Source organism: Cyprinus carpio, unplaced genomic scaffold, assembly GCF_018340385.1.
Source record: "Cyprinus carpio isolate SPL01 unplaced genomic scaffold, ASM1834038v1 S000006746, whole genome shotgun sequence".
Taxonomy (NCBI): domain Eukaryota; kingdom Metazoa; phylum Chordata; class Actinopteri; order Cypriniformes; family Cyprinidae; genus Cyprinus; species Cyprinus carpio.
In genome coordinates this window covers 969818-994470 of record NW_024879345.1, presented here as the reverse complement: position 1 = coordinate 994470, position 24653 = coordinate 969818, and the positions used below count along the sequence as shown (strand labels likewise).

Sequence of the window (24653 nt, the reverse complement as noted above, 5' to 3'; positions counted from 1 at the left end):
CAGAGGAAAATGAAAGAAAAACACTTTAGTTAAAATATTTAATATTCACAGATGAAACTTTAGTTGCCTACTTAATAAGTTATGTTCGTTTCTTAGAACGAATAAAACAGAATAAAACACGCACATACTTTGTTATTCGTTACCTGTCATTTATTTTGACAGATAACTTCTTGGGGGAAAGATATCTGTCTGTACACTGATTAAAAATTGTTGCCTGTTTTATATATTATTTCCATTATTTTAGTAAAACGTGAGGCACTGAATAATTTTGCTTCCATTATTTAGGCCAAACTAAAACAAGAAACGAATAAATGAAACCTGGCCATGATTTAGCAAAATCATTGAAACTGAAAAGAATGGATGGATTAATAAAATGTCCTCATGTTTAAACTCAAGTTCTCTCATTATAATCAACAAAGTGCACACGACAACTTCAGTGATTTTAAAGGGAGCCTTCTTTACTTGCTTTCATACAATTTAATTAAAACTCAAAAAAAAAAAAGAAAAAAAAATGCATTTAAATGCAGGAGTGTATTCTATTCCTTAAAATATCAGAGTGCAAGATTGTTTGATGAACATTTAATCTTATTTGTCTACATATTGTTTCTTATTTACAAATCTTTATTGGTTTTATTTTTTATCATTGCATGTAAAAAAAAATAAAATAAAAAATAAGTAACTTTAATGCATTTGCGAAATATGAAACTGCAATCTTATTTGCAGTCTATAGCATTTTATAATTATTTGTACAATAATATCTAACTTAACCTGCTTTGTATCTTTATTATTTAATGTAAAAGAGATTTATTAAAACAATCAAAATCAACAAATAGGAGCGGCATCAGCCTTTAATTTACAGGTCATAACTGCATCTGTCTCGGTTGTAGACTTGTGAAGATTTATTTTTAATGCAGATCCCATTCTGTAACCTAAAAGAAATGTGCTCTTTTACTATTCATATTCAAGTGTTTGTATGTAAAATTATTGATGTGCATGCATGACAGGGAAGCGCCCTCGCTATCATTTTTTTTCTTTTCTTTTTTTTTCCCTTTTTTTCCTGATAATGAAATAACTTAAAACTGGGGTGCCTTACATACATGAGAAATATATCTACAGAAAGCTTGAAATGTCTACTTACGAACCAATTCAAAACGAAAGCAAATACTGATTATGCGCATCCTGTGGAGATGAGAGTCAGCATCGTGAATTTCATCTTGCAGCCGACAAGAAAACATTAGTTTATTAATAAATAATTAAAATGTCTCCCTTTTCACAATTATTAGGCTACTTCTGCAATTATTAGGCTAATTCCTATTTCTAAGAATAGAAATAGGCCTTTTGTGTACATAGAAAAAGTCTTAGATCTTTGAGTTCAGCTCATGAAAAATGGGGGCACAAACAAAAGTGTTGCGTTTATAATTTTGTTAAGTGTATGAACCCTACCTTTTAATGAGTTCCTGTTTTATAAATGTGCATTTTATATACAATTTTAAGCAGCTTATTTTTTTTTTTTTTGGTTTGGATGTTTAAAGTATTCTGATTAATTCACTAAATGGTTAAATTTAAATTTATGTATTTGACATTAAAGACTATTCAAATACAGTTAATAATTTAATTATAAAAAGTGCCCTTATTAAGGTGGGATATGAATAAATAAATACATACATACATGCATGCGAGGGGGCAAATATTGCCCTTTAATGGAAAAGTTAATTTCAGGGAGTCTGGATTCTGTTTTCAGGAAAAACAGTTTTTAGGAATTACTTGGTTTAAAAAAAAAAAAAAAAAAAAAAAACCTGATAAACATACGGGAAATGGGATAATAGAAACCAAGACCGATCAATCCATTAAAGGGCACCTATTATGCAAAATCCAGTTTTACTTGGTGTTTGGACATAAATGTGTGTTGGCAGTGTGTGAACACAACCACCCTAGAATGATAAAAATCCATCAACGCCTTATTTTTTAATCCCCATTAAACCAAACCAGTCTCATTTGGCATGCCGTTTTGATTCTCGTAGCATTGTGACGTCACAATGCCCACGGTCGCTGACCCAAATACCCACACAAATATATTTTCTGCCCTCAGCGAGTATTTTTCTTCTTCCATAATCCCTCAATATCAGACTAACCATTCAGAGATGTCCTGGTACATTCTCATATTTGTTTCTTCTGCTAGAACATCTATGTCTCAAAACCCTCAGTCAACACCCTCAGCCAAAAACCAGTTCTCTCGCTTTCAGTCATGTTGCTACCGGCTGTTTATTATAGCTGTAGGTATGCAACGCAGAGAACTATATGACACACCCTCTTCTGAAGATGGTGTGGGAATGTTTGGCTCATTTGCATTTAAAGCGATGCACACCAAAACAGCTCTTTTTTTAGACATGCCCGACAAAATGACATTTTCAACATGTTATAATAGATGATCTGTGGGGTATTTTGAGCCGAAACTTCACAGACACATTTTGGGGACACCCAAGACCAATATTACATCTTGTAAAAAGGGGGATTATTGGTCCCCTTTAAGGCTGGAATACACTACATGATTTTTGCCCCAATTTTCCACCGACTCCATGTATGGTGCCTAATATAATCAGATTAAAAAATTTGTGTATTGCATTCCATCCTTTAGGTGACACAATTCTTCATTTACCAATCCAGTTTCAGAATGTGTCCAACAAAGAGTGCCTTGTGTGATGCTGTACTGGCGCCCTCCCGAGAACATTAATACACTTGAACTGCATTTAAAACAGCAAAATTGAACTCATACTGTATCTGACTTCATACTGAGTCATAAGTGTCATAAATGACTTGTGTCATTCTAAAATTGTTCCACTCATCATCTGTGAAATGGTGCAGGACAAATGCTGTCCCACCAGTTCTTAATTCGGACCCTCATCCACAGATGCTTTGTTTTGGGCGTGGGGAGCAGCATTTTTATTGCTTGATGAATACAAGCAGCATGTCACAAAGCTTGGTGTGCTCATCTTGTCCTAATTAGGACCTGAAATCGCTAAATATTAGATCTGCTTTTTTAAAACAAAGAAAATAAGCAGGAGGATGGGTAGTATCCGACTGGAAGCTTGTAACATATAAATGCATACATATATCCAATCGCTTTATTTAGCATTCATAAAAACATTTTGGATTCCTCAGCACATGTCTCTGAGCAGTTTCCATCATGGCTTTGACTTTTAAAAAGTATTTTCCACCCTATCCTTCTTTCATCTCTCACTCGGATGGACAGTCAAGCTGCTTTGAAAGCCAGGACAAGGACCACACTGAGGCATTCTGGCAGTCTTGTGTCTTGAGTCTTGTGTTCTTGGCTCACTTTTTTCATAAGACAGACATGGCATGGGCATCCCTCACTCGTTCTGAAATCTGAGCTCTTCAGTTCAAGGGGACACATGATCAAGGAAAGTGAGAATGAGTGGTTACACTAGAGCAGTCAGAGGATGAAATAACACCAGGCTCAACCTTGTGTTGTCCTCTCAACCCAGAATCCTGAGGTTCTGTGATGTCCGATCTTGATGGCAATGTAATGGACACTCTGTTGGCATTTGAGGACTGGTCCATGTTGCATCTTCCTCTTTACCTGAAATTTCACAAAAAGGTATTGCACCGGGGCATGTCCCATTACACAGACATTTGTCCTGACCAAGCTATATATTTGGTAACGACCTGCAGTTGAAGAGATGGTGGCTGCACAATTGCATCTCACATAATGTAAGTATAGTACTATTTTTTGAAGCCTTGTGAGGCTTTTGAAGCCTTTCAAACAAATGTTAACCTTTGTGGGTAAGGCTTATACTTTATAAAGTTAGGTGAGTACCATACTGCCCACCATGGTGGTTGCAGGTACACTTATGGTGCTTTTCCACTCCATGGTTTGGCCCGGCACGGTACGGCTTGGCTCGGCTCAGTTTGCGTTCAATCCTCGCTGGCTGTGCTGATTTAAAATCTAGCGGGTCTCGTGTCGCGAGTTCAATGACACAGGCAGCGATGACTCTCTCTGGCAAATTTGTGTCAGCAAGGTTTACATGTCACATTTTTGTAAAAGTACAGCTCGCTTGGAACCTCAGCCGAGGTGGTACTGAAAAAAGTACCAGGTACTGTACACAGTGGAAAAACCCCCAAAAGCGTGCCGTGCCATGCTGTACTGTGCCGTACCATGCAGTGAAAAAGCACCACAAGTTGATCTTCTGGAAGACATGGACTGACAGGGAACATTAGACCAGGAATCATTTAGGCTCATGTGGTTATGTGATCTTGACATCAGCATCTTGAACAAGGTGTTGAAACATTGATTCCAAATGGTCACACAGGCTATGTTTACATGAACAACTTTTGTTTCAGGCGGACTGAATTCATTCCGATTGATGTATCTGAATGTAGTGTTTACATGATACAAAATGAAGTGATCGGGTTGATGTGCATGTTTATATGTCACAAGCTTTGAAGTGCACATTGCACAAATATATAGAGTTTCCTGTCGTTTGCGCATAATAACCTCCTACACTGTTTCTTTATTTGTTTTAAACAGCTGAATGAATATTTATCCATTTCTGGTCATACTTTTTATACATTGAGCATATAAACTGCTGTGCCGTACTGCTTATGGTTATCACACAATAAAAACAAACAAAACATCTGTGGATGAGAATCCAAAACAAGGGTTCTGGTAGGATGTTGTCCTGCTCCGCTTCATAGACACTGAGTGAAATTAAAGTTTTATAATAACGGGACACTCATTTATACAACACTTTATTCAACAGGAAGAACAGCTCGTTCTACTCGTCATATGTCATTATGCCATTTCTACTAGGGCTGGGTCACGCTTTTTGAATATTCAATTAGTTGATTTAATTAGAGAATATTGAAAAGGTTGTGCGATTGTTGTCTTAAATTTCCCCAAGTTTTCCAAACACATTGCCTCACGCGCACACTGTAGACTTGCATGGCATAAAAAAAGACTTGCGTAGCATATAACGGTTACAGTAACTTGGGACGATATCAAATAAGAGTTCTGTGTGGACCACAGACACCCCCAACTGGGTTAGAGGTTTGGCTGAATCCGTATTCAGAAAGGTGCGAAAAACAAATAATGCTTTCTTGCTAGCGGTAGCCCGTTACATTACAGTACATAACATTTAACTTACCACATAAAGAGAGTAAGGAGAGATGACTGATAGGATTAGGTGAATGATTTTCAGATCCTGATCACCACTGACAAACATCTAATTTTGTAAAATGTGTGCTAAGTACTGCTGCTCTGTAGTATAAACACAGTGAGTGTGACCGTGAATCTCGAAATGGGAAGTAAAACAAGCACACATTCAAAAGCGATTTAAATGGCCTGCATATTAATAGCAGTTCCCTAATGCCCACAGTTTATATACAGTATAATTACCCAACAAAATAATTGCGACAGAAGATTCTAAATAATATTTTTCCTCCCATCTCGTATTTATTCCCTTTAGGGATTCAGCTTTTTGAAATGGATATGTCCTAGTCTTATGAGCAGTTGATTTATGCTAATCGACGGACTGTTATGTTAATAAGTGCCGTCATTCAGTAATGTTTATTATATTAATATGTTTCAGCACTTTACAAGCATTATATAGCTTGAGTTAAGATAGCCTATCTTCTGAATTAAACCATTTATCATAAAAACTTAAATCCCGAACCCCCCACCCTCCTATCTTTCTCTGTTTATGGGTGTTTGAGCTTGCATGCGGGGGAGGGGTGCAATTTTCAAATAATAATAAATAATACCCAGAGATTTTTGAATATTATTTTTGCTTGGAATGCCCATCCCTAATTTCTACATCATTGGACATGCTCAGTCCTTTCAGTTTAGGTTTTCAATCCAAACAAGTGTTTACATGCACTCTCAATCGTATTAGAAAAGGAATAAACCACCCCTTTCAATGCAATCAAAATTTCATTCGGTTCAAACTCAATTGATATTTACATGAATTATTTTCAGTCTGATTGAGCCATCAATCCGTTTACTAATGGATTATCTGGGTGCATGTAAACTTAGTCACAGAAGCTGATCCTTTCTCAAGTCCACCCAAGAGATGTTTGTGAATGTAGATCTAAAGGATGCATATTTTTATAACCAGATCATTCCTTGTCACAGGCATTTTCTGAGATTCACCTTTGGGGGCAAAACCAACCAATTTCATGTTTTTCTTAATGGAGTGCCTCTGGCACAGAGTGCATGGATTTGTGGCTTTAATGGCTTCTTAAATCTGAGAGAGTACGGGGGAAAAAAGCCCACTCACCATTTATCAGTGGACTTCTCTCAGCTGGAAAGCATGTCTGTCAACAATCCATGTCCGCTCCATTCAGAATTTTATATATATATATATATTACATGTGTGTGTGTGTGTGTGTGTGTGTGTGTGTGTGTGTGTGTATATATATATATATATATATATATATATATATATATATATATATATATATATATATATATATATATATATATATATATATATATATATATATATATATATATATATAGTATTATGGGTGGGAGAAAATAAAAAGATTCTCCGATGCATCGCAATTCTCTCTTCAATGATTCTGAATTGATACTGGATATTTCAGCCTGTTAAAGCTACCACTGTCTATGATCTCATCAATAATAATCAGATGCCAATAATGCTGAGGAAAAAAGAAAACCCCATAACTAGCCTATTGTCCGTAAACTTTTGGAAACTTAAAGAACAATTATTTTAAATAAGTAATTGGTTTAAAAAGTAGTCTGCTTACATAATAATAATAATAATAATAATAATAATAATAATAATAAAAGTAAATTAAATTTGATATACAAATTTATATGAAAATGTATCCATGTGCAGTAATATTGAAAATGTGACACATTGTGATATTGAGTTAATAATGATAATCGTAATTCAATTGAATAGTGAAACAAGTGAAGACTCACACCCCTATTTTTAAGATGGCAGTTCTGACATATAGAGATTCCAACTATTAAAACGTAAAGTTGTAAATATGTATTTGCAGAAAAGAAAAGAAGAAATAGGAAAAAAATGTAGATCAAGAATCGTTTTGGTATCGGATCATGACTCCCAGAATCGGATCATATATATATATATATATATATATATATATATATATATATATATATATATATATATATATATATATATATATATATATATATATATATATATGATCCGATTTGTATCCGATTTGATATACGATATGATTTGCGTTAATGCATTATTAACACGTTTATTTTGACAGCCCTTATATATATATATATTAGGGCTGTCAAAATTAACGTGGTAATAATACATTAACGCAAATTTAGCACTAATTTTGTTTCAGGGTTTCCACGGGTCCTTAAAAACTCTTAAGAGCCATTACCATAAATGTAAATAATTATAATTGTAGAACTACTGAATACACACAATTTTCGGCATCTATCATAGAAAAAGAAAGAAAAAAAAAAGAAAGAGAAAGAGAAAATCTGTTTGTTTGTGATTTGAACACAGGTCTCTTTACATTATGAACAAATGCTCCAGCACTTGACTGTGAAGTCATTTGTTGTGAAATTGGAGAAAAAAAGGGGAAAAAAAGTGCTTCATGGTACTACGCATCTCAATACAAATGCTATGATTCAATACAGTGTGATGCACCACAATATCTTAATTCAATCATAATTTAACACATATGAGTGAAAGAGAGAGTAGCAAAGAGAGACCCAGCGTCCGGGCGTTAGAGAGAGGCTGAATGTATCACAATCAGGGGCAGAAGAGAATACTGGCAGTTTATGAGAGCTATCGGTATACAATAATCATTCTGGTACTGTGAACAGCCTAACACAGAATTGCATACCAGCTCACATCAAAACCTGCTGTAACTGTAATATTTCACAGTAACAGGTCTTAAGTAATGAAGATGGAAACACACACATCCAGGACAAATAATCTATAAAGTTTCAATGTGTTTTAATGCTATATTTTAAAAACTTTTTGTCTTTTTTTTTTAATTTCAAGATTTTAATGCTAAAAGTATCATACTAGAAGTATCAGTGCAATACTAAAAGATGAGAGGACTTTTTAAGTGGGGAAAAGTTGCAATTGCCCCTCATCTCCTCAATATCTCAGAGGAACTATCTCCTGTTGACATTGGAATTATTTGAGTTAGTTGTAAATGAATGTCTGTCAATTTATCATGATCGCATGTATATGTACATTTATATATAATATGTAAATATTGACATATATGACATAGAATTATACCATATATAGCATAAAAATATAAACCTTTTTTAGCAGTAATTTACGAAAAGTATATTAAATTTTAATAATAATCAGCAAATGAAAATTTTGGACAGACTATGTCTGAAATGGGCAGATCTAACACTGGAACAGTTGTCTCTCTCATACAAATAAAGTTGATGCTCACCGCCTGCCATGACTAAGTCATATGTTGTTATTGTACGCCTAGAAGCCATCACAACCAGCAAAACAACCCTCCACTTTCCCCTCTACCACCCACTCCAAGTGATGACAGTTGCCATGGAAACTGTAGGAGGAGGGCAAGTGTTTTAGCTGCAGCAGAAATGGTGTGTTTGTTTGCACAGGTCTGAAGCAGGTTAATATTTGCTGCTTAGCATAGCGACAGACCGGCAGGCTGTTCGCAACAGAAGCATTTTCACAGGCGGCTTGGTAATTAAGACACGAGGCCTGTTGTCAAGCTAGACCTGGTAACGAGGAGCTGTCTGCCCGCCCGCACAGGTTCACTGTAAAAATTCTTCCAACAATCCCTGAAAAAAGGCCACACACCCCCTCCCATATGTGCGCTGTTTCAGAGATATCGGGCTGCATATCTAAACCACATTTGTGTTTTCCAAGGTTATTATAGCATTACTCTTTTTTTTTTTCTTGGGTTTAGCTTTATTTTATTTTTATTTATATAGACATTTATTTAGTTTGTGTATAATCCAAATTTTACTTTTAATAATTTGTACTTGTAATTACATAGTTTTTCTTGTAGTAATTATATTACAATAATTTCTTATCTAAATTAAGACAAAAATTGTGTGTATAAATATGTGTGTGTGTGTGTGTATGTGTATATATACACATACACACATACATATATTTACAGGGGTCACTAAAAACACAAATACCCCTTAAAACACACAATCAAACTCCTTCCTCCACTAATTTTGCATTGGTTGAACAGTTTTTGTCAAAAGTTTGGAAACATTATGATTTTTAAATTTTTTAATGAAGTCTCCTATGCCCTCAAAGGCTGCATTTATTTGATAAAAAATACAGTAAAAACAGTAACACTGCGAAATATATATATTTTTTATTTTAGTTAACTATTTTCTGTTTGAATATATTTTCAAATGTAAATTATGCTGTGACGTAAAGCTGAATTCTCAGCACAATTACTCCAGTCTTCAGTGTCACATGGTCCTTCAGAAATAATACTAATGTGCTGATTTGCTTCTCAGTTATTATTGATGCTCAGTTTTTAATAATGGTTCTTATTATTGTGAATGTTAAAAATAGATTTTGTCGCTTTTTTCAGGATTTTTGATAAATAGAAATTTCAAAAGAACAGCTTCTCCTTCTAGGGAACTCACGCTGCACCAGCTGGACCAGTGTTTAAAGCATATGTGAAACAACTCCAATCCCATTGGCCCACGTAGCCGTGACATCACAGGCAGGCGCCTGGAAGTCAAAGAGGATGCCTGCCGAACACGTCACCAACTTTTGTTGTCTTCAGAAGCCGTTTGTTTGACACTGTTTGCAAAGGCATTATGTAGAAAACCAAGGCAAGTGAGCAGTTTAGATAGTGTGTGCCTCTGTGTCCGAGGTTTCTGATGAGAACTCGGGTGCTCAGCGGGATCCAGATACTCTTTTTCTTGGGCTGGCAATGGAGATGAAAGTGTGAGCACTGAATCTTCCCAACCTAGCTCCAGTACTGCATATGGGGAAATGCTGGAGGTACTGGCACACGCTATTCAAAGGGGTTGATTTAGTCTGGCCACATAAAAAAGGCAGGATATGCAAAGATGCCTGTAGAGGAGATGCTCGTGAGCTATCTCTCCCAGGGTGAGTCGTCTTCTTTAAAGACTCCTGCTCTGCCATCTAGGCCACTTCAGACCACCTTGCATCTGAACGGCGGGGTGTATGTGATGGTAGGTCAAGCTGGTGGAGCCTTGCACACTATGACTGTGTTACAAGCCTACCAAGTTGACTTGCTTAGAGATGTAGTTGAGGGCAAAGGTTTGTCCCCTGAGGCAGTCGAGGAACTGCACCACACGACAGACTTTTCCCGCCACTACACAGACTCAATCTCAGCTACGGAAACTACCAAAAATCAGGAGGAAGGAGAAAGCTAGTAGGCAGTAAAAATAAAAGTAAAATAAGAAAGCTTTTCTTGATGCTCCGCTTTCTCCTTCTGGACTTTTCTGCACTTCCTTTGAGGCGGTGGTCAAGAAACTCAGGGAGGCAAAGGCATAGTTTGCTGCCTTCAGGAAGTTAATTCCCCGCTGTCTCAAGTCTTCCTCTAAAACCTCTGAGGGAGCTGGTATGTCTCGATCTGAGGATCATTGGCAGGATCAGAAGAGTAGTGTGGCCACTCACACCCCTCCTCCTTCTAGAAGTGGGGTGAGCTCTAAGAGGAAAAGAGTGGATCTCAGGAAGGTGTTGGATAAAAAGCATTCCTATTCTAAACTATTCTAAACTAAACATAATTCTCTGTAACATTTCTTGATGATCCCCCACCCAGGCAGTCCCCTGAGCCCTTTTCTAGCTTACCACACTCTTTCAAGTAGGCAGTCCCCTGAGCCCTTTTCTAGCTGTCTCCACTGTTAGGGTTTTATGTAGATGGCCTACTTCCCTTAACCCCTTAAGCTTTGTCAGGTAGTAGGTGTGCCCTCCCCCCTTCCTATGGGGTTTTTAAGTGGGCGGTCCCCCTGGGCCCTGCAAGCTGCTTTGGCTCATTGTAACACAGCCTTCTGAGGATAGCTGTGTTCTTAGTGTGGTTAATGGAGTGTCCCTCCTGATTCACTAGGTAGGTTCGGTGTATGTTTGTAGCTTTCTTTGGTGCTCTCTCACCAGGTGAAGAGGCATGCGCTGTGGCATGGCTGTGGGGGCATTCCGTTCCCCATAGTTTCCACTAGAGCATGCAGTGCGAGTTCCCTAGAAAGGCAACGCCTCGGTTATGCATGTAATCATGGTTCCCCGACCCAGCATCTCGATCCCTCTGGGGAATATTATTATTTTTTTTTTTTATAAATGTCTTTACTGTCACTTTTACACTTTTGATCAGTTTAATTCATGTTTGTTAAATACAATGGTTTGTATTCTTTATTATTCACACACACACACACACACACACACACACACACACACACACCCCCAAGCATGTAAATGGTAATATATCATGGCTTCTGCATAAATATTTAGCGTCACAACTGTTTTCAACCTTGATAATAATAAGAAATGTTTCTTGAGCACCAAATCAACATATTAGAATGATTTCTGAAGGATCATGTGACACTGAAGACTGGAGTGATTTCACTTTACATCACAGGAATAAATTATATTAAAAAATATATTTTAAATTGCACTATATCACAATATTAGTGTTTTAACTGTATTTTTGAGCACATAAATGCAGGCTTGGTGACCATAAGGGAATTCATTAAAAACATTTAAAAATCGCAGTGTTTTCAAACTTTTGACAAGTACTTTATTTCAATTGGCAGAAAAAATTCTGAACCAACACAGTATTTGTCATTTTAGTTTTAGTGTACAGTAAAAAGCCTGCTTTGTATCATATGCGTTTGTTTAATCTCCATGCCAAAAAGGTTGACAGTAGATTGATACCATCATAGAAGATTGACATTATCATACACTAGGGGTTTGGTGTGCTGCAGAAAACAAAGTCGGCGTATATGAAGTAAAATAAGTAGTTTTATTTTTACCCTCCTGGCTTTGTATTGTAATTAAAATGAGCACTTTAGCTTTGCTACCTGTTTGCCAGCGCTTCCATTAAGATTAGCGGCAGTCTAATTAACGGCAGACGTGCATTTTCCGTTCCAAAGCCAGTCTCTAATGGCTGGGCAGATTGATTTAAATGCAAACGAGAGAGGATTTAATGAACTGCTTTTACTGAAAGTGTTTAATAGGAATTTCAACACTCACAGACAGGTTGGTAAACAGCTCTTAGACCATTAATTATGTATTGTCATATATTTCTTCTTTAAAATGTTGGTTAATGGTGTCAAAATAATCATATTTTGTGTCTTGAATGATTACACTCTTGAAGATGGCTGACATCAAAGGAAAATCTTCTTGTAAATTTGTATAATTTAGTTGTCACCAAACCACAACTGGCTTATTATGTGGGCGGCACACGTATGGGTAGTCATTAAACTTTTTGTGTGTTTAGCTAATTAATTTAAAGTCTCACGTAAGCACAAGAGAGCTAGATGAATAGTCTATAGTCTCATTTTTCCCATAATGAATGGTTTCCCAGCTCTCATACACGACCAGACAGTGACACCAGGATCTCCTTCAGAATTGTTGTTCAAATGCTTCTACATGTCCAACATCCCACTACATAACAACAGTGAGAAAACTCCAAGCCTACCCTCACACAGCTGCAGAATATGATTGCCATTCCTGTTTGGAGTATGATAAATATGTGTGTTATTACACAGTTAACTCACTGAACCCAAGTCTATAACCAAACTACCTGAAATTTTAATTACCAAATTTTAAGAGAGCATCTGGTTGTATGAATTAAGCAGTTGACAACTATGTCACAACCTTCATAAATGTGAATTATTATTATTATACATACTGTTTGTAATATGAAGAAAATAGAAAAAAAGTAGAGAAAACAGTAGGGATGTAAATGTTTAAAAGGTTTCATCACAATACAATCTGATATAGATTCTCTTAGCCAGCATTGTGGTATTTGCCGAAATCTCAAAACTCGCCGTGATCAGTGACCTATAAATTCAATGATATTATGTGCCTATTTTACATAACCAGTTACAGTGTTATGAACTCAGAAATGTAACCAAAATATAACACAAGCATTTATTTGAACTCTCATAAAATTGCAAATCCCTTTTCTAGGGATGCACGATATCAGAACATTAACAGAATCAGCCTGATAAAGGCTTAAAATGCAAACATCGCATCGCCCGATTTGAAAAAATTATGCCGATATTCCTTGCCGATAAGATGAGTAGCTCACATGTGCTTAGGGTGTGCTAGTGATAAGATCACATCAACAGTGTGGTCATTCTTGAAGCAAACTTTTTCCGGAATGATGATTAGATTCACTGTTTTGGATCGCAGCATTGAATTTGAGAATGCACGTACAGAATGACGCCTCTGGTGCGTCAGCGGCAGCCTCCCCGTGTCCTAATTTATTAAGGGGACGCTGTTGGCCTACTTTTAATAAAAAAAAAAGTTAAATACACAAATATCATTAAGATATTTGTGTTTCTGAATAAAGAAAGCGGTAATTGATGTAAAAAAAAAAATCTTGTCTGTTTTGATTTAAAGGTTGGAAACTATAGCTTACATTGAATAAAAATCACAAACATGACACTTGTAAATGAAATAGTTTAATATATACAGATTTATTCATTATGTAATATATTTTTTCAAGTGGATTATGAAAACTTAAATATAGGGAGCTCTAAAATATTTGTATAATATAAACTATTTTGCTTCAGACCATCTATTAATGTTAAATCCACAAATAAAATATTTAGGTTTTAACTGCATGTCCGAAAAAGAGAGGGAAAGAAAAAAAGAACAGCAGAGATTGATTTTATTATAGTTATTTTCAATGCTTTCAATGTACTCTCATTGAAAAATAACTTTACATTTTTGCTTAAAACTATACAAAATTTTAAATTATTTGTTTATCATCTCCAGGAGAGACTTGGTGTTGTTTCAAAACAAAGGGAAATATATATCTGTGTACTAAAATGTGCTTTATAATAATAGTAGTAGTAGTAGTAGTAGTAATAATAATAATAATAATAATAATAATAATTATAATAATAATCTATATAATATATAGATGTACAGTAGCTTTGCAACAACTGGAGTAACTAACTTCTTGTGTATGTCCTAATTGGGATACTGCATGTGGACATTTTAGGGAGCACAAACTACTGAAAGATGTTCTTGAAAAGAAAAACTGAAAGACTTTTGACAGCTGTTCCTGCTTGTCCAATGATAAGCTGTCATCTAATTGATGATCTCATGTGCGAGCCATGTGGCATGGCTGTCAGTGTCCACAGCTCATTAATTAACTATAAATGATGTCTAAAGAAGAGCATTTTGAGAAATATTAGACTACATACTCATTATATTTTACTTTACCTGTTAGTGATGTCTTAATTATTCAATGTTTAAATAAATCTGTTATGAAATGAGTTATGAGAGGCACTGTGTAACTGCATGGGCTATATTTCAACATTTTATATTTTCACAAGATTTTTATCCCTAAGAAAATGTTAATTATAACTGAGTTTATTTAAAGAAAGAGCAATTTCTTACTGTTTAAAAAAAAAAAAAAGTCCCCCCCGCTGTACCGAAACTGTACTGAACCATGATATCAAAAAAGTTTTTTATTTGTCATTTTTTTTATATATATAGAAAAACAAATAATGATAATTAAATAAATAATAATGAGTTAATATTGAGTAAGGTTTAGACACATTTAATTCACTACATGACCAGTTATTGTGTCTGTTTTTGGTTAGCTGTAATAATAATAATAATGATAATACTAATAAAAAAAAGCCAAAGCAGGATTAACAGTTGTGTATGCTGAGCTTGCTCAGACTGACAACATGTCTGAAATGCTATGAACTAAGACATCTAGTGTGATATATGTGATATCACTAATAGACAATATTTTATTTCTATCAAGAAGTATAAATGCCCTCCTGCCTCCATAACTCAAGGTGTCCCCTAAGGTTCAGTTCTTGGTCCTCTCCTTTCATAATCTATAAGATTGTTTGTATCATTGTCTCTCATGGTCACAGTAAGCATTGTTACACTACACGGATACCACACCCTCCAAAACAATCATGAATCTGAGCATCAGATTTGACGTGTCTCTCTATTTTGAAGCCCACATCAAATCCTTCTCACACACACACACACACACACACACACACACAAAAGCACAAAAGCATCTTCACCAAATCACACATCTCTGCCCAAAAGCTCAAAACATTGTTTCATCTAAAAGATGCAGAATTGCACTAGCTGTATTTGACCTACTGCATCCCTACATTCCTGTTCATTCATCATTCCTCATTCCAGATTGCTTTCTGTTTGATTTCTGTCAAACTATGTTTGGAAATCACTGTAATGGAATCTAAACTCTGAAAAATGATTTTCACAAAATAAATTCCACTCTTGGTTTCTGGCTGCCTCTTTCTTTTCTCTCTGTCTCTGTTTTTTCATTTTTCTTGGCTGTCTTTTTTATTCATTTGTAACTTGATTGTTGATTGATTGTACATTGATTAGCAACCTTACTCATTCATACAGACTTTATTGGATCTGCCCTGTGTCCTGCAATTTGGAAGTCACACTTGTTAGTAAATGCGGTTGTCAATCCCAAATACTGACTTTGTACAATTAATTTTAATCACAAAACTAAATATAATAATATCCTAATATCTTAAATATTTGGGTAAATTTTTTTGTTCATCTTTGTAGCTGTTTTTTTATTTAAATAAGGGAGAAGAGCATTATAACTAGGCATATGTACAGGACTTTGGTGTAGTTGAGTGCACTTTCTGCATTTTAAATCACTTTCTGATTCAGATTTTTGGGTCTCAGTGGTGGAGTCATGCTAAGCAGTCCCAGTAAAATATTTCAGATTGTGGTAGTCTGCTGCATCCTCAACAAGTTATCACTCATCAATCCACATGATGGGGTTTTGTGGCAAAAAAAATGCATTCAGCACAGACACTGTATTTGATTTGTTCATAAAACCACTCATGGACCTGATGAATTGAGGGGAGCAGTAACTGTAGTATGGGATCACATCTTTTCCTGCAAAATTACATTATATGTTTGAAATTGCATTCTATTTTTTATTGTAATATGGCTTTGTGGAGCCATCATCACACCTCATGACTCCCACAAGGTGATTTTGAAAAACTATGAAAACTCTATGGTTTAACAGGCATAATCAAAGATTCTAGGTTCAAGGGATTTCTTGGCTTCTTCCACATGTAAACTCATCCATAAACCTGGATTTGTGCTCATTACTCCAGGTTTTTGTCAAGAGTTTTCCAAATGACTACTCTGGTGAACAGTTATGTGTGTCCCAAAACAGGAGGCCTATGCTACATTTACATGGTTGTAGAATAAAGCTAAATTCTTTTTTATAGTGTTAAATATGGCCACATTACTTATTAATTTTACATTTCCTGGACTCCCATGTTGAGAATGACATTTTCTTAGTGACCCTGTTCTTAGTGAATGGAAACGCAGTGGAGGTTGTCTGTCACTTCATACTGTGTGATAGAAATTCTGCACTGCACACACATTGTTTGCATTATGCTTGGGTTTTAATGTGGGGTTTCAGTAATTTACAGAGATGAAGATATGAGCTATATGCCATCCAGTTTTTAGATATATGTACATAGTCACTGTGTTTCCTTTTATTAACGGTCTGTAACTGAAATACTGAAAAATCAGCTGTTAGTCACAACGAATGATTATGTGAATGTAGCCTTACACCCTTTTGTACATCAGGAATGTCTGTTGAGGTGATGTGACGCATTGGCTTGCAGCTCTTATACGTCAAAACAAACCTTTATGATAAACCTAGTTAAACCTATAAACCTGATGCCGAGATATTTCTGTACCTTAGCCTCTCATTACTTTTTAAAAACAAACCGCATGTAATTCTCTCGAGGGATATAAGGACATTCTTCTTAAGAGTTAGCTTCTCACAGACCTAGTTTCCACCAGTCATTTGTAAAAGTACTGTTAATGCAAAACAAAAAGTCCTCCAAGAGAAAGTGAGAAAGCGATACCAGTGTACAAAACACACATATATTATCAGTAGATGAATGTTGGTCATATAGAAAATGTTTGAAAATGGTTGAAATATCAACATGCTCATGCAGTTATCCAGATGGTAGAGGCATCTCATTCGCTTGAGTATGCATTAAGACTTGCACGACTTTCAATAGTTGACTAGTCATCCAGAAATTTAATCATTCATCATGTACAGAGCATGCATCTGAAGTCATGTGATCAAGACTTGTTGACACAGACTAGAAGAAAATATCTGCAACGCAACCTCTAGTATGCATTATTGTTGATTTATTTTCACATTTGTTTATGTTTAATAGACAGTTTGTGTCAAAGCGACTGACAATATACTGCAAAAATCATGTTACTGGCAAATACCAGGACAAGCTGCTGATAATTCACAGCACATGTTTGCAAGGCCTTAATCATCCAATGACTGTATTGTGTTGTAGATGTTGGTGACGACTCCAGAGAAGTGGGATGTGGTGACAAGGAAGAGTGTGGGGGATGTGGCTTTGTCTCAGATCGTCAGACTGCTCATCCTGGATGAAGTTCATCTTCTTCATGAGGATAGAGGGCCAGTACTGGAGAGCCTGGTGGCCCGGACATTGCGTCAGGTAACACATTCTGATATAGCACTCGATGTGTTCAATTTTATTAATGCTTTTATTCAGGAGGAATGCATTAAAATGATTGAAAAGTGTCCAAAAATGTGTGTTTTATAGTCTCTCTTTTTTAATGTGTGTGTATATATGTATATATATATATATATATATATTTATATATATATATATATATATATATATTTATATATATATATATATATATATATATATATATATAAAAGCTACAGCAGGAACATTGTACTGTGTTATCGCTGTGCTTTTTTTAGCTGAAACTGGATTTGTAACTGTCCAAGGGCAATCCATTTCATTTTCACACTTTTAAAGGTTGTGCAAGTCACTCATGATAATGGCAATATGGACACTCACAAGAATATGTTTGCATTTTCTTTCCAAGTGAAACATTAATATTGATTCAGTGCTACTGGAGTTTGACTGAAAGGCAGGCCTGCAATTAAAATGAGTTGAACAGTTTCTAATTTTTATGTTTGTCTTTGTGTTTTAGTTGGTTTATTATAGTAACTAAGCTATAAGCAGTGTGTTGTTCTTTATTTTCTTTTTAATATTGTACTTTTAATTAATATTCCCTAATTAGTTTGCATGTAAATTAAATCTATATGTCTCTGGTGAATGAAATATATACATTTCATGTTCTTCCTCTTTTAATATCTCAATATTGGTTATTACAGAAGCATAAAGTTAATTTTAGACTTTATTAGCTCCAGAAGTGTGTATATTGTGCATGCACAGGGGCAAATAAAAATATGTGGTCTGCATAAGGTGACATTATGTCTATGTTTCTGCTAGTGATTTAGTATTAAATACCTGATAGATACAGGTAGCTACGGAAGTTCTAAGCGGCCATGCATTATATTTTTTTTTCTTTTTGTTTTCTCGTTATTACGACTTAATTTTCTCGTTATCTCGACATAACGAAGGCCGTTTTCTCGTTATAACGACTTAATTTTCTCGTTATCTCGACATAACGAAGTTCGTTTTCTAGTTATAACGACTTAATTTTCTCGTTATCTCGACATAACGAAGTTCGTTTTCTCGTTATAACGACTTAATTTTCTCTAAGAATTTACAAAACTGCGCCAGCAGGTGGCACTATAGACCTGAATATAACTGATGGGGTGTTGTATACTATCCACTTTACTGTACGCGGACCTTCCTCGTGATCGCTATAATTTGTGCAGTCTTGTTTATTACTGACATTTAATTAATTCATAAATGTTAAATGCTTGAATCAATATGAATATTTTGTGTATTAAGTTCCTGCTAGATGCATGAGTTTCACCAACGCATTCTGTTTCATCAATAACTGCTTATCAAAACCAAGGTTGACATCACTGTATTCTGTTTGCACCAATATATATTATATTTTGTGCTTCTTTTAGGCTCATGATTCATTTAAATTTAATTTTAATTTAATGATTAGGTAGTTAATAAGCGGAGATGTTCTGTTTATCTACAGTAGGACGAGATTTAACGATGTAGGCTGATGTGATTCTTTTCCTTATTACTAATCTTTATTGTTAACCATATAGATGAGAAATGTGATGTATATGTAAAATCCATAGGCTAATTTAATTCAGTTTTGTTCTGTAATGTTGTAATGGTTTTTTTTTCTACACACACACACATACACTACACGTACACATGAACGCTCTTTTCAAACAGAAGCTTGTAACACACATGATATCTGCCACATAATGACTACTACAAATTACAAATTATATATAATTTTATTTCATATAAAGGGAAAATTAAAAGTGAGTTTAATCCAAGCAGCTCTAATGGCGCGGTGTTGCCATTTAAACATGTTAATTACAAAAAACAAAATGTTCGTTGTACTGTCTCTGGAAAAAATCAACAGTGATTGATCAGCCTTTATTTATACAGTATTGTAGACGTTATTATTACCTAGGCGAAGCAAAATTTGCTGAAATATAGGCTACAGTAAGAGCGCCTGCATGGCTGTCCATCAGATGCCTGTCAAAGTTGAGTTTGTTACTATAGCAACAGTAAAACTTTCATGTCGTTATAACGAGAAAACAAACTTTCGTTATGTCGAGATAACGAGAAAATTAAGTCGTTATAACGAGAAAACGGACTTTCGTTATGTCGAGATAACGAGAAAATTAAGTCGTTATAACTCCAGTGGATGCATGTGTGTGTGTGAAAAAAATTATAATGGATGGCCGCTTAGAACTTCCGTAGGTAGCCCTGTAGTTTGTTCATTCACTCATTTGTGGTCCAGTTCCTAGGTAATTTCCTCCTCCAGTGGATGCATGTGTGTGTGTGATTGATAGGACCCCGCTGATGATGATTGACAGCCGCTCTTACTGGAATCACTCTGGCCATTTGGGATATTAGTTTGATTATGCAAATCCTGACAGCCGGAGAGACGACAGCCCACATTACTGGGTGTCCCATATCCATGTTCCGTTCTGACGAGCCTCAGTCAGGTGTCAATCACATGTAGGAATTTTCAGAATAAGCTCAAGCAAAGCTCATGTCTACTCTGTGACATACTACACAGCTAAACTACCATGATAATTTTGCCCTTCAAGACTCTTTCATAGGGCAAAGTGTCAGAAAATGCAGCTTTCTCATTTACATTGCGCATTTCTTCATTAGGCAAGTTTTACTTTGAGGCCTGGAGCTGAGAGAAGCTTTCAGTAGGACTGAGTGGCGACTAAGTGAAAGGAAATGACTTCAAGTGAGACTGCTGTTTACTGTGTCCACACACTATTCGTTTGAAGTGTTAACTGATACCAGTTCAGTGAGGCTGTGTGTGCTTTTCTTAAAGCCAAACTGAGCTTATTATCGTTCAAGATCATACCGTGCACATGATTTTCAATGTCAGATTTAGTTTCTTTGGCTATAATGAATGCAATCTTTGCACTTTATTTAAATTTTAAAAGCTGAAAGATAACAAGCTGTTACTTTGGCGTATGTAATGGTGACACATCGGGCAGCAGTTAGCTTTAGTGAATTAGAATATTCTGTCCTCTTGGCACCAACATTTTTGCTGCATTAAAGATGTTCTGCTTTCAGGTGCTTCTGTTCAAATGAACTGAAATGGAAGAAATTTTAGTTTCTTGCTTACAAACTAGATGCTTCTCTTATAACCCCTAATTCTGATGTGTTAGTCACAACAGATAAATGTCTATGGCTAATACTCTGAAAAGGAACGAAATGTTCTCATTTGTTAAATATATATATATATATATATATATATATATATATATATATATATTGTTGTTTTTAACTCTAACACAATAACTATATATATATAAACACAAAAACACAAAATATAGCAGTTTTACTGTATTTCATCAAATAAATGCAGCTGTGTTGAAGAGACTTTAATATATATATATATATGTGTGTGTGTGTATATATATATATATATATATATATATATATATATATACATATATATATATATATATATATATATATATATATATATATATGTGTGTGTGTATTAGGGGTGGAACGGTTTAACTTACTCAGTGTTCGGTTTGTATCACGGTTTAAGAGTCACGGTTTTTGTTGCTGTTTGATTAATATTATGAAAGTGCTGTGATTTTAAGAGAATGCACTTATCCAGTGCACTGATACAGTACGTTCAGCCGGCTATGTCTGCTATAGGTTACTTACCAAGATGGGAATTTTGACATCATTTGTGTGTGAATATGTCCATTTAAATACAGTACTTCAGAGAGAGCTTAATATTTGTGCACGTTCTGAGGAGCAGGTTTGTGCGCTTTGGTTGAACACACGCACACATCTTCTCACTGGAGGCACACCTTATATTAACACCCAATCATAACCCTAATATATCCAGAGTGAAAGAGAAGCATGTTAACTTAGTGATGACTGTTCCTGATGTCCAGGGAATATCCATGTTTTTTCATTGAGCACAGACAGTGTCCTGTGAATAAAACACATGCTATAGCAACCTTTGTCTGTCAACAACGGTGTTCCCCTGGGCTCAGGCTTAGGACCTACTCTGTTTGGCCACCTACAAAGTGGAATGTTTTGAGTCACCATAGTAACGTTTTAGTTAAGAAGAAAAAAATGGAACAGTTTAACCTAGGTGCTGTATGTATCTGACCTCTTTTTTAATCTATGTTAACATAAAATGTATACCATTAATACAATAATTGAAATGCAGACAACAGATTTGACACAATAAAGCTTCCACAACAGTTATTTTTAACCTCTGTTTTGTTTTAAATAGTTGTTAGACTATTTTTTTTTTTTTTTTACATTGTAAATTTTGTTAATGTTCATATAGCAACCACATACAAAATGGTTAAATTTTAGATGTTTTACATTAAATATAGTGAGGTGTGCACAATAGTTGTTTTTTTTTTTTTTGCTTGCTTGGAGAAAAATAAGTAGAAATGCCACAAAATCAAGGAATTTCTCCCCACAACGCAGCAGAAATGTTTTCCTTTGTCTCTTATTTTAATTAGGGTATGTGCACAGTAGTAGAGCCAAAAGTCAACACAATTTGAAGGTATTCCTGTCTTTAGGAGACTTTGAATTATTGATCTCTGCACAGTAAGCAAGATCGTGGCCTGTGGAAGTAGCAAAATGAGGGGCATCATTAATAAAAGATGGTGGAGGAGATGGAAAACAATGTTACTTGGCTTTTTTTTTTTTCTTCAGGAAGAAAAACAAAAACAAGGTTGATATATTATGGTTGTTGAATCTTCTAGCATCTATTCTTTAATAATGTTTTTCCCGTATTTGTTCAGACATTGTCAAATGCTTTGCTTTTTTACATCAAAAAGTTAGTGAAGTTTACATTGGTTATTTTAGTTGGGCTATCAGCCTTAGTGCAGCCTAAAGATAGCACACTCGCACACCTTTGGGAACCAGAATTGACTATGGGATTGTTAAATTATGATTATTGCATACCTCTTCTCACAGGCAAGTACAGGCATATTTAAGCTGAGTTTAATGTGAAGCTCTTTGTATTGACTGTATCTGAGGGTGCTATTTGGTGTATTAGACGGGGGAAAAAAACATCTTTGTAGACCCATTCGCATTGGCTGTGCACTGGAGAGCACTACGAACAGTGTAATCAACAAAATAATTGGGAAATCAAAGAAATAAAAGCTATTTATTTTGCTATCCTAACTAATGATGTATGATTTCATGGTTAGTAGGGTTAGCATTTTATGTGCATATAGCATTTTTGTTTTTAATGTGGTGTCAGAAAAGACTTGCAGCCCATTTGAAAACTGATATAGATGCACAAGAAAATACATGGCAGAGAATATTATTTAGGAACTTTTGACCCAAATTCAGCTATCATGTTTTCGAATGTGCTGAAGGCTTTTCAGATGCAATGATCCTAACACTGGCTATCAGTTTTCACGCATCTGTACACAGTATTTATATGCTGTTACTTTACTCTCCACAATCACAGTCCTCTTCTGCAAGGGCATTGAGAGAGATCTCCTCAGCACATCATTACTGTTACCTCACAGACATAAAAGTGCACTCTGCCATGTCGTTTATTAAAAGAAAGAGCCTGTCTTTTAAAGTGGACCCACTGTAAAAGTGTCAGATAGTCCTCAAATGACAAACACAGTGATGATAGAGTTCTGAAAGCTTTTACTTTATAACCTCTTGAAATGGTGTTTTTCTGAACATTTGGCAGGAAATTTCATCATTCAAATATCATTTCTTTATTAATTACATAGAACTCTTTCTTTCTCTTTCTCTGTCATAATTTTACATAGTCTTTTCACATTTATCATCACAGAAATTAATTAAATTTTAAAACAGAACAGTTCTTTTAAATTGTTACATTATTTAACAGTATTTTCAATAAAATAAAAATAATGCAGCCTTGGTGAACATTAAAAAAAAAAAAAAAAATTTGTTTCAAAAACATATTAATTATCTTAATTATTCCAATCTTTTGGCCAGTAGTGTATCATTTGAATCATTTAAATAGAGATCTGGATGTGAATTTTGTGTAAATGTAGTGGATATGGATGTGAATGTTGTAGAGTTGAAAAATATAGTTTCACTTTTGACAAAGTATAGGTTACCCCTGAAAATGTTCATACAAGTTTTCATACAAGTTTTTCACATTTTGTCATGTTGCAACCTTATACTAAAATGCATTAATTCATTTAAGCAGTTTATTTATTTTCATTTTTCACATTAGTCTACACACCACACCCCATAGAGAGCAATCCCTTTTGTGATAATTTTGCACATTTTATATATATATATATATATATATATCACATCACATTGCATTCAGATGTATTCAGACCCTCAACTCCTTGCTTAATTCCTTACATTTTAAATAGCGCTTTTCTGGGCACTCAAAGCACTTTACATAGAAGGGGGTAATATCCTCAACCACCACCAGTGTGCAGCATCCACCTGGATGATGTGACGGCAGCCATGTTGCGCCAGAATGCCCACCACACACCAGCTTATTGGTGGAGAGGAGACAGAGAGATGAAGCCAAGCAGTGTATGGGGATGGTTAGGAGGCCATGATGGTCAGAGGCCAGTGGGCAAATTTGTGCCAGATTGCCGGGTTAAACCCCTACTCTTTTTCGAAGGACATCCTGGGATTTTTAATGACCACAGAGAGTCAGGACCTCGGTTTAATGTCTCATCCGAAAGACGGTGCTTTTGTCAGTATAGTGTCCCCATCACTACACTGGGGTGTTAAGACCCCACACAGACCACAAGGTGAGTACCCCTTGCTGGCCTCACTAACACCTCTTCCAGCAGCAACCTAGTTTGATGCCACAAGCTTTGCACATCTGGTCATTAGGGGTGCTCCGATCAAGATCGGCCGATCGTTAATGCGCATCTCGTCAGTAAAGCCGGTTATCTAATCAGCGATAAATTCCATCAGGTGCGTG

At 35.4% G+C, this 24653-nt stretch overlaps 1 protein-coding gene across 1 annotated transcript in view; it reads left to right on the top strand.

Moving 5' to 3' along the window:
• The window catches only part of ascc3 (activating signal cointegrator 1 complex subunit 3), a 168847-nt gene that overhangs the window by 59285 nt on the left and 84909 nt on the right, over nt 1–24653 (top strand). Inside the window, exon 11 of the mRNA XM_042755765.1 lies at nt 17561–17725. Within this exon, the coding sequence (XP_042611699.1) occupies nt 17561–17725 (165 nt within the window). The remainder of the gene's footprint in view (nt 1–17560; nt 17726–24653) is intronic.